At 42.2% G+C, this 12,243-nt stretch overlaps 1 protein-coding gene across 2 annotated transcripts in view; it reads right to left on the reverse strand.

The window, feature by feature from the left end:
• Nucleotides 1–12,206, reverse strand: part of LOC111672437 (voltage-gated inwardly rectifying potassium channel KCNH7-like) — a 60,666-nt gene extending 48,460 nt beyond the window's left edge. For both annotated transcript variants that reach the window (XM_087180299.1, XM_087180298.1), the window contains exons 1-2: nt 12,085–12,206; nt 11,030–11,260 (exon numbers count right to left, since the gene is read on the reverse strand). In XM_087180299.1, coding sequence (XP_087036425.1) covers nt 11,030–11,260; nt 12,085–12,160 — 307 coding nt within the window. In that variant the 5' untranslated portion in view covers nt 12,161–12,206. The remainder of the gene's footprint in view (nt 1–11,029; nt 11,261–12,084) is intronic.
• Between the last annotated feature and the right edge of the window lie 37 nt (nt 12,207–12,243).

Consider the following 12,243-nt stretch of genomic DNA (forward strand, 5'->3'; position numbering starts at 1 on the left):
GGGTGCAGAGTGAGGTGTTGGAGCCGGAGCAGGTTGTTGGGGGAGGGGGCTGTCAGACTGTTTACTGTCTGTTTGTGGTAATACCATCACATAATGGCAGCGTGTGTGGGCTTAATCCATAGATCCAACATCACAATGACCTACATTTATTCACTGGCACGGTGCCTGCAAGCTGTGAGTGAAGTATTTTCATTAGAGCAAGGGAAGGTTAAACTGGAGTGTGTGTGATTGATATTAGCAATCATTAAAATACGGTATATCAGACTGTAACACGGCTAACTGCTGATATAATGTCGACAACGTGCAATCAACATTTTAATCTTCTGTGCCCATTTTTATGTGTTTGAAAGCTGCAGGTAAAATCCTGATGAATCACCGTCCCTGCTTCAAAGAGCTGCCTGAACACATAAAACTCAAATACTTGGGCAGGTATATGTAGGTAAACGTACATGTCCGTCAAGTCTCAGAGACCGATATAAAGTAGTGCTTTTCAAAATCCAAATTAGATGCAAAGGGGCACAAACTGAAAGGACATTACTCACATTACAGCTGCAGTGCAGAGGAAGGCGTCTGATCTCACTGGATCTGAAAGGTCCGAGATTTAAAGCCCCTTTTCCCTCTTGTTAAAAAACCCGAACACCCACTGACATTGGGCTTTTGTCGGCAATGCAATGACTGTATATTGCAGATTTCAGGTAAAAACACTCAGAGAAACTAAATCCTGCAAAGGTTTGGATGGTGGGTCCAGGTGGGCGGGGCTTGGTGACTGCTTTGTTGTGACATCACAAAGTTCCAGAAGTCCTGACGGCTGGTTTTAAGGCTCAGTTTCTGAATACAGGCTGTGTGCATTTCTCTGTGGACTGAGGCTTTGATACTTTCACAGTATTAATATAGAAGCTAGACCTGATCTATAATCACACTACACATGGACACAGACCTTTAGACAAGACGAGGGCTTTAAATGATTTTGTTGAAATACATTTTGTGCTGAAGACATAGACATCTCGACGATAACCTGCAGTACTGTATGTGCAGCCTTTCGGTTCACTTCACTTGTCAGGATGACCTCCTTGAAGAAAATGATGGCACATCTGTGACGCTGAAGAATGGCACGACAAGAAAGCAATCGAAAAGGGGGATGGCCATTGACTGAATGGTTTATTGATCCCGAGCTTCTTGCAAAATTAAGTGCAATGTCTCATGAATTCCAGTACAAACAGCTGAAGATGGAACAACAGCAAATCATTTATCTGTCTGTGCACATAGTCATTATTTTTATGCAAGGAAGCCACAGGGGCATTATTTTTAAAATTCTACGAATCTATAAAAAGTCTGTAGTAAATATGTCAACAAGAACAACCCTGATTAATCTTATTTGCAGGTTTTGCTTTTGTTTATTTTTTCCTTGTCTGGCATTTTTGCCAAATCCTGAATATTCACGTTTGAGTCGACAACATTTTCATGCAGAATGAAATGCGTAATTATGTTCACGGTGAGGAAATACTGACTGCCATTAAATCAGTTAGTAATGATACACGTAGATGACAGAGCATGAAAATAGACTGTTCACTTATTTCACAAATCCATCATGTAACCTTGTTATTAGCAGCGTGGCTCTATGGCACTGTCAGTGTGTTGGAAACATCTCGGCTATCAGCAGCTATTGCATGGATTTCCATTGGTACAGATATAGCAATAACCTTTTTTAGGCTTGTAATACAATTATTGTATTTTATGTTATTTTTTATTTTTTTAAATAATATATAATTATTGTTTTTTTTAAGTTTCAGGAATAAGCGATGCTGCCACTAAATTTACAGATGTAAATTAGCATTTTTGCTCCAGTCTGGCATGTTTACATTGTATATTTTGTACTAATCTTCATTAGCATGCATTGTCCCTATCAAATACACAAATAAATCAAATAAACAGCAGTTCAAGGTTTTTATTTATTAACACGCCAAGCTATAAAGTCTATCGTTCAAGACACTAGAAAAACTAATGAGATTTAGTGCTATTAGCATGCTAACACTCTAAACCAAGATGGCTAACATGGTAATCATTACACCATGTTAGCATTTAGCATTATCATTGTGAGCTTATTACACAGAGCTGCCAGAGTGTGTTTACGCTCTTATTGTTGTTTAGTCAACCTGTCGTAATGGGAATTAGTTTCAAATAGGTGTGAATTAAAAATCAGTGTTGTGCTCCCCCTTCATGGTATTAACAGTACACGAGATCCTGGGTGTGACTATGAGCCTGTGAAGTCATTACGGCTCTGAACCAGCAGCACCAAGTCAAATTCCTCTGCTTTAGTTGTTCTTGGCAAATGAACTGACTCGCATTCGGCTTTGATGGCAGTTTCGGGCTTGACGACGAGGTCCCAGCAGTCTGCTCCGCTCTCCAGCTTTGAGCCCCATAGGCAGACGTGCCAGGATGAGTTTTAGAGCCGCGATGATATTTCATGTCTCTTTCAGTGGTTGCCAAGACAACACTATGCTTTACTTCACAGAGAGAGTTTTCTTTTTTTCTAATATAGGGATGTGAGCGTGAGGGTGACAGACGGGGGGGAAGAATCATCTGAATGTGCAGGTTGTGACAGTGAGGTGTGTTAAAATGTGACTGGAATAGTACAGCAGGGGCATATGTCTACTGTACATCCCTCCAGTTTGTCTGCTTTAAACCACTCAAGTTTATAATGGCAACAACCGAGGAGAGTAACTACAAATCAGCTTTTCTCGTAAACGACCAATCTGTTGCTGTGGAGCCTCTCCTTCTTGCCTGCAGCCCGGGGAAACCATTAAAGAGACTCATTATAAATGAGATCCACTGTGAGGCATGAGCATAGAGGAAATCGAAGCCTCTGCCACAACACAAATCTGTCCGTGTCACTTTAGATTGAGAGTAGGGGTCTTGCTCATTACACTGCTTTCTCTCAGCCTCATGAGGACTGATGAGAGCGAACCGGACAGCCGCATTCAAACACTTACATCGTTTGTCAAGCGACTCCTTTATTTCTTTAATCCTATTCGGGTTCAGTCTGTGTTGGACGCTGCAATAACTGAACCCTATTTTTAGGGCGGTCAGTTGAGAATAATTTGACGTTGTCCTAAAGAGGTAAACAGCCTCCTACACAGACTGACAGAGGGTTCTGGAGCCAGAATTAAGGCCCGTCCATAATTGAAGCAGCTCTCGAGCAGCTGGGCTGGATTTAAGAGGGCGTTCCTGCAATGAAAGAAGCTCTCTGATATTCAGCTGCACCTGATTTCTCTCTGACACCTTCATTTACTCCCTCCTGCCTGCTCGCTCGCTCGCTCGCTTTATCCCTCACGGACACACACACGTCAAACTTAGTTTACACTGAACGCTCCCTCTTACATCCTCTCACGCTCTGATTTATGGGTCTAATTTTGTCCAACTGCATCTGCTTTCTCTGCATTTCCCTCTCTTTTCCCTGCGTGCACACGTCTGTCACAGATACGGACCGGCCGCTGTATTCCTCTCAAACACAGCTGAAGCCGAGAAGGTGGAAGAGACTGTGGGTGAAACAGAATAAGAGCTTATCTTGTTTGCACAGCAGCCATTTGGACAAGAATTGGCTTTCACAGAGAACGGTTTCCATCCAATCACACCGCAGACCCTCGAACTCAGGTCGCTTCAGACAACTCATATCATAATCAGTCATTACGTGCAGCTTGCTCTGAGGCTGTTAAGCCTCATTGACTAAGGTAGTTGCATCAGCAACATCTATAGCCGGATCCATGTTAAAATACCCACATTCGTGGCTCCACAGCCGACCTGAATCTTCCATTCACACTCTCTCTTAGTCTCTGCTGTCTCTCTCTGACATGTGACATCAGGCACATGCAAAGAAAAAATAACTGGCTGTACACGTGACGTGCTGAATCGCCTTAAATGAAATGTTCCAAAGTCTGAAATGCAAGAGTGGAAAAAAAAAAGAAGGAGGAGGAGGGGGGCAACAAGTCCATTACTTAAATATTTAACTCCATCCATCACGTTAAAGTAGGAAAAACCTGAGAAGGACAAGTGCTACGCCTCAGTCTACCGCCATTAATATATATCCACCGTGTTGTTCTTACCTCTGCAGCAGCAGCACAGCTGCTCTGAGACATCGTCACAGAGCAGTAAAGGTATGTGGTGAAAAGGTCGACACCCTTTCAACAAGGTAGAAACTGTAATTTAGGTTTGATTCTGAGGGAAACATGAACAGTACATTTTCTCCAAACTCACCAAACACACAAGAAAAGATGTAATGAGCGGACTCTTTACAGTTCAGGTGAGTCTGACGATCTCAGGGGCCTGGCTGTAGTGTAGGGGCCTAAAAGGTCTGTGATGAAGGGGGTGGGCAAATCCACTGAGCGCTTTATAAAACATCTAATCAAATCATCAAAGCTTTTCTAAAATGAACCGGGAGCCAATGGAGAGAGGCCAGGATAGGGGTCATGTGATCCCTCCCCTCGGAAGCAGTCAGCAGCCAAGCCGCAGGATTCTGGACCGGTTCAAAAACCCACTATTAATTGGTAAATACCAACAGTTGCACTAACAAACATTATTTCCTTTATGTCTAATTTCTGTATTTTAGCACGAAGCTTCAAACAAGGTTGTTCTGTTTCGGACTGAACATGTCAACTCGGGTTCTAGAAATACTGACTGGAAGTTTTCATTATTTAGAAAAAAGGATTAATTGAGAATAATATAAAACAGTTGTTAGTGACAGTATTAATCAGTTCAGTAATGAATGAATGAAATAGCTAAACAATGAGAAGAAGAATAGAATGATAAACATGTTGCAGGGCTCATAGTGATTGTTCCATCATGATTTTGAAGGTTAACATCAGGTTTTCTTATATTTCTCTTCAGGAGATGCCTCATATTTTTTAACAGCTCGTCACAATCTGAAGCTTCTGCAGTGATTTTAAAAGCAAGGAAAAAAAAACAACAAAAAAACCCTGTTAATCTCAGTGAGCATCACTGAAGCACGAGCAACTTTAATCTATTTATAGCGTGACATTTTCAGTCTTATTTGCTATTTGCAAGTGAGAGCTTTAAACCATGTGCTGAGCATATGGATTTCTTCATACACCAAGAATACCCTGAGAGTATGGAGAGCAAAGACGCCGTGATTATTCCATTTGAATCACCGAACGCAGAGGCAGATAGAGATAAGTGTTGCTGAGAAATTACGTGTTGTGCTGCTTAGAACTGTTTATTTTTACTCAGGGATTTTTGAAGCTGTCATTAAAACCAGGATTTAAATGCTTAATCTCTAACTTGGGCAATTTATTTGCAGAGCTGAATGCATTCATTAACAAATAAAAGGCCACAGACTGGGAAGCACCGAGTGTTGCAGCGCATCGTTCAATGTAAGATCTGAAACAGGTGGTCTGATCAGAATGGATCATCTCTTATCAATCAATTTTCTCATTATTTCGCTGTCTAATCAAACTGTGACAAATCATGTGGCTACTAAACAGCGCCAGAGGGAAACAAACCCCGACACCGTCATCATTCCAGCATTTACTGTAAAGCCACATAATGGAGCGGCTTCGTCACTGGACAATTGAATGGAAAATAATTATTTTCCTTTTCAATTCTCAGCGGCAGTTTGAACAGACGACGTGACGCGATGTTTCCTTGATATAATTACCGGCTAATTTAACCTTAAGTCAATTTTATTTTCTTCTTTGGGATTATAATTGTGTGAAATTTTTGTTTGTCATCATCCGTCTTAAACACATCTCACGTAGTACACCCACACAGCAGTCTGCATGTCTTACACACACTACATTATGCATAATGACTCCTGCAGCATCCTCTTATTCTCTCACGCAGGCTCAGCTTTGTTTTTTCACCACTGGTTACAAATGGAAACAAATGCATAACTATGTGGGATGATGAGAGAGAAATGCAAAGCAAGATCGCACACGCGTTTCACTACGTCTCTCCAGGTGTTGACTCAGTTAAACGGAGGCACAGCTCAGAGAATGTATCTATTATTATTAAATACATAACCAGCTCTCATATAACATTACAGCTCAGAAGCTCTTTGTATTTATACTGATGAAGTGAAATCACACCTGTCAACACAATAACAGTATGAGACAAGGCTGTGAAACTGCGAGGGGCGGCTCATGACAAAAAAGAGACTAAAGTTACAATTGAGAATATCTGGCTCGTCCCAGGTTTCAGAGATCGCTCTTGGAGCAAGTGCGGTAAACAGCTCGGCATCTAAATGTCAAGCACAGAGGTTTAGAATACATTTTCTGCCACTTTAATGAGGGCTACTTCTCCTGCAGAGGTCACACAGATACGTCCACTGGGCGACCAAAGTTTCAGCGAAGGCACAAATCATAAAGCATTAAGATCGTGCCGAGGATTGTGCTGACGAGCCGAATCTCCTTCACGGACTGTAAAGGACAGTGGACGGTGCGTTTATGAAGACCCGGGGTCACAGGATAACAAAGAAGAAGATTGCCTTCACAGAAACCCCCGATGGTCCACCACGAGAGGAGCAATCAGCCCGCCGCAATGACATTCCCCTGGAATTCCAGCACAGGAGACGATACAGATAAAGGCTGAGAGCGTGTGTGTTGGATAAGGGGGAAGGACAGAAGAAGTTATCTCTGAAAGGAAGCCATTTCTTTAATGGCGATAACAGAGAATTATTTATTCTTATTTAATTATATGTTCAGTTGTCCCGCACCAACACATCTGGTGCTGTTTTTCACTCGGCCTACTGCGATGTGTTTTGATGTCTCTTCTCGGCAGCGCCTCCTGCCAATTTGAACTTGGATTTTGATCATACGAGTGTGGCCCAGGGAAAGATTATAAATGGTTACACACACTAGAAGTGTTTGACATGCAATAACACTCCAGGATTTTAAAAATATAACACAGATTTGTCTCTAGTTCACACGATTTACAAACTATAGAAACATACACTCATATGTAGGATGATAAATTGCACATCCACACTTGCTTATGAGATTAGCAGAGCGGTCTGCCCGGTTGAAACAGGTGTATGACCTCCCTTGGAGAAACTCCGAGTCAGGTGAGAGGAAAACACTGAGGTAATTAGAGGCACAGGATACAGGATGGTAATGAGGCCTTTTCCCCTGCTGTAGGGTCCGACAGTCAGAAGCCCTCCAGCTCTTTTTATCCAAGTCTCCCGTGGGCCGGCCAGCGGAGGGAGGGCATTTGCCCGTCATTGATTTCCCCTCTCCAATGTACCGGTTTTGAAGATCAATGCAACATGAAGGTATTTGTGTCCTCATTAAAGCTGTTTGCTCAGCGGATCAATGCAGACTGAACCCACAGCTTGGCTTGGCTGACAATACGATGTCCCAGAGAGGCATCAGACCTGTAAGGGTCAAGTCTCACGCACTTAAATCCTTTACCTCGCTAATAGTACTCTATGATATACTCCGTTATGAGTAAATGTCCTCCATTTAAAATTTACCTGAACTAAAAGTGACAAAGTATTTTCAGTAAAAAAGTGCAGCTCTCTTGCTGCAGCTTGGTGCCATGTCTTATAGACTTCAAACAACATTTTTGTTGGCTAATTAGCCCAACAAACATTCCCAGAAGGTTTCGACATACACGTTATGTTGTTGTTACGCAATACGGTTCACTAATGGAAGTGTTCGCTAATGGTTCCTGTGTGCTGATTGTTCCAAACCTTCCACCAAACGTGTTGCTAGCTATGCAATGTTTACGACGATGTTCTCTGAATCACATTAAACTTGTTTGTAAGAAAGTTCTCTTACCTTCAGAAAAACATCGTAACATCATAATTAAGCACTTAGCCATGAACCGCCAATAACAAGTTTGACCCAATAATTCAGTTAAACAGACTAAAAACTAGTAGATGTTTATTTAATTGTGAGGTTTTATGCCAGTCTGACTCAGTGTCACATGAGCAGTAGCCCGGCTGTTCACACCAGAAGCACAACTCTGCTCCTCTGCTCTTTGTGAATCACATGTGGAGCTGATCTTTATAATAACCTCATTAATTTATAACAGAGAGCTTTTTATGTGTTCTTGGATAAGCGGGACTTTGTTTCCTCTGTAACTAATGAAGTTAAAAGGACCATCGCCTTGTGTGATGGTCTGCCTGGAGGGGCTTCTCTTCTGCCTGTGTGTGTGCTCATCTATCTCCCTCTCTGTTTAGATCCACTCTTGACTCCCTTTTTAAAGTTCCTCTCCAGACATGTTTTAAAAAAATTCTCTGCTATGATTAATGTTTTGTTTAACATGGTTTTCACACATAAAAACTGTGTCTAAAGCTTATCTCCTCTTACTTCCTGATTGATAAATATGGATCAGGCCTTGTGCCCCGCCCACCTACTAACCAGTATCACGATGGCTAGAGGAGGAAACATCTGAGAGACTCAGCCACATGTTTGAGCCTCAGTCAGACCCAGACTCAGAGACTAGCAGACGGATCAGAACCGTTATCGCATTTAGCATCTTTTATTTGTTTATGTTGTTTGTTGGCTTGTAACTGGCAGTGGCTGACACAGTGTTAGTGGTTATGCTAATGCTAACACGTTAACAAGGTTGAAACTTAATTTTCACTGAAGGGGATGTTTAATGAGTTACAAACACTCATTTTAATACATTTTAATCTTGTCGGTTAACTGTTAATAGTTGGTTAACGGGCGTCGGCTTTGGGTCAGAAAAAACATCTCTAGCCACAACCAGGAACTATACAAAGCTGTTATTTACAAAGTAATCAGCTACTACAACAGTCAGATAAATGTAGTGGAGTAAAAAGTCTAAACTTTCCCTCTGAAATATAGTGGAACATTAACGTTCTTCAAATTGAAAAGACAGGGAAATTGCAGTATTTATGATACTGACTGAGCTTCTTGTTTGGTCACTATGGTGCTGTTTCAGGCGAGTGAAAGTTCAGGAAGGACAAAACAAACCAAGGCTATGGGGGTGCATATTGACACTCTCAAGGGGCACGAGCTAAAACACACCACTCCACTCAAAACAAGCTGACATCTCCACTCTGCCTTTTCCCTCGAGCATTTTCTCTGTAACTTCATCTCACTCTTTCAACCTTTGACCCCACACATCTATGTCTCCAAGGATACTATCATTTGTAACGGTTCTGCAAACCGTTTTCAACCCAATCTCTCGCCCCCTCTGGGTTTTGTATACCTGCCTCACACACACACACACACACACACACACACACACAAAAGGAGTCAATCTTTAAAATACCACATCTTCATCACCGAACCAGAGCTCCTATCACACATCAAATGTCAGAACAAATCCCCCAGACAGCTTCTTGCTTCATTATCCATGAGAAAATCCATCCATTTGTAAGGGGAGATAAATTGGACCCTGTTCTTAAGATAAGGAGCTTTGTGTTTGTCCTGTGGCACTTGTGGGTTTTACCAGTTGCAGACTGTGCTCCTTTAGTCATGGATGCTTGGTGGGACATTATTCGACTACTCTGATGGTCTTGGACTCAAAGATGCTACTTTTTTGGTTGCTCTTTGCCTTTTTTCAAGTTAGCTAGTGGGAACAGGCCTTAAGTGGACTTTAACTGGTTTATTCAGCAATAATTGTCAAACATTTTGCCATTATATTATGTTACGGAGGATGTTTTTACGGATGTTTTGATATCGATTGCTAGTTAAGTAGCTACCACTCTGAGAACTGTTCTCAAGTACAATCCTAACCCTTTTCTGCAGTAATATTGGCTATTTGCCCTGATACACTGATACACAGACTCACTTCTTGTTGTTTTGCCTAACTTTTTTGGCTCTGCAGCAACAATAAAGTATATTCAACCAGATAAAAACTTCTGAAAAGTTATTAAAAAATGCTGTAACTCAGCGGAAGAAACGGCTTTAGTGCAAATGGTTGATTTTTATGTGATTCAAAATACCCAAACACACACACACAAACACACACACACACTCTGCAGGATAAAACACAATAAAGCCTGATGGTTTATTTCCACTGTGGTCCACTAACATACAAACAATAACACCAGACAAGCACACAGGGGTGAGCCACACATCGGTCTTATAAAACTATTAATCCTTGTTTCTGCCATGGTGAAACTTCACCAGCCCTCAAGCGTTACGCAAGGAAGCTTAATCATCTGAATACATATGTCATTGTTGGAGGTCACTCTCCCTGAACCAGCACAGTAGATGTGACTGGTTTAAACTTTCACTCTGGGGCTCAGCTCGCCTTGTAACTCATCAAAACAATACCAGCTGTCATGCCAAGTCATGATCTGCATGCAGTATTCATAAGCAGCATATGCACGTCAGTAGATTATCTAAACTATGGGCGAGCTATATAAACACAGTCAGTCACACACAGTTGTCAGGTCGGTGAGCACTAACGTGGGTTAAAATGCAACATTAGCTGAGTAAATGTTGAGTGACATCTCTGCACAACGAAGGCTGTTTTCTGGAGACGATGAGAGCAGAAACAGAGAAACCACACGCTTCACTGTCTTCACATTAGTCTTTAGGGAAGTGAGCTACATCCTTCACCCTACATCCCAGGGTGTCCTATACAGCGCAGGCTAATGAACATCCCTCCCAGCCACCCAGCGCCTGCATCACTTCAAAACTGGACTTCACAGCAAAGGAAACCATCACAGCTGCTCTTCCTCCCCTCAGGGCTCTAAATGGGTGCACTCAGTGATTCGCGGCTGCAAAATGCTCCAGATAGAGCCGACTGAGTACTAAAAATTACTCACTGTGTACCTAGAGTGTTAGACATTGTAAAAGTCACCTATAACGTCTTTATCCTACAGATGCATATCTTGCATTAACAGTGCACGTGGCTCTCTCTCTTGTGCAGCACACACCTCACAACCATCGTCTGTTCTTACAAGTCGAACGGTGGAAAAGAGACAGAGACAGAGAGAGGGTGTCAGTGGTTCAGCTGGTGTGCAATTTAAAGTGAGACCACTGCAATAACCTCTTGTCATGTGCATGTACACGCCACCTGAGTCCACGGTACTCACCATCCTTGCGGTGGTAGGTGATCTCCACCTTGCGCTCCTCCGAGCCCATCAGCGCCTGGGCCACCTGGGCCACCGCATGCCGGCTGGTGAACTGGCCGTGCAGGAAGTCACAAGTGCACGGCTTCTGCATGACGTCCGGCCGGGAGAAGCCCGTCATCTCGCAGAAGGCGTCATTACAGTAGATAATAGCGCAGTTCTGCACCCGGGCATTAGCTATGATGAATTTCTTATCTGTGAAGGTGTAGAAGAGAGATTGGAAGGAGGAGAATGTTAATTTGTTCACGGGCAGAATATTAAATAAACAAGACCGATTTACTCTAGTCGATCACTTGTTTCTAAAGATATCAATGAATACATTAACATGAATATGAAATAATACAAAAATATAAATACAGGTACAGTAGGTGGGTGTAATAGGTTTACATGGGATTATCCTCCATTACATCTCTCAATATAGGTTCTACGCTCTTCCAGGGAATAATAAAAATTAAACTTCATACAGGCTGAACCGCTTTATAAATGTTCCAAACTGTATGCGATAATGAAAGCTTGATTATTGCCTCTATTTGACATTTTATTAAAAGTGGTTTTCAGCAGGAAAACCCAGATTTATGGCACAACTACTTTGCTTCATCCAGGAAACTAAACATTTGGATTTAAAAAGGGCAATGAAGGTATTTTGGTGATATGATCTGAAAGTAATTAAATCCTTTAATCCTTGTTTCCTATAAGCAGCTTTTTTTTTTAAACTGCAATTTGCACTGGAGCAGCAAAGCACTCTCCAGCACAGAACTATCAAACAACCCAGGTGTTTGATGAGGTGGCAGGGCTAATTAACTTATAATGGACCTCTCCCGTGTAGTTTTTTTTATCCAAATCACTGTGACATATCTACATCATAAGCCTTGATGTAAAAGAAGGCGGTTTCCTAATGAGTAAATAATTGTTCTCAGGATGCAGCAGGAGAGACACAAAAGGCAGCAGCACAACAACACAAACACAGACACAAACACATCGCACCCACACAGCACTGCACGCCGGGGAAAGGTACTCACTTTGTCCTTCGAATTTGCGAATAATTACTCCCAAAAACGTGTTTTGTGGCGCAACATGACCCCTCCGGACAGGCATGGTTCCCCTCCAAAAACAATGGTGATGAAAAATCTTTGGCTGTCCAAGTGAGAGCGAGCCGGTCCCCCCCCCCCCCCCCCCCC

The sequence above is a fragment of the Seriola lalandi genome, unplaced genomic scaffold (genome assembly GCF_002814215.2).
Source record: "Seriola lalandi dorsalis isolate HSWRI2012SDOR001 ecotype SW California unplaced genomic scaffold, Sedor1 jcf7180002054899, whole genome shotgun sequence".
Lineage (NCBI taxonomy): Eukaryota > Metazoa > Chordata > Actinopteri > Carangiformes > Carangidae > Seriola > Seriola lalandi.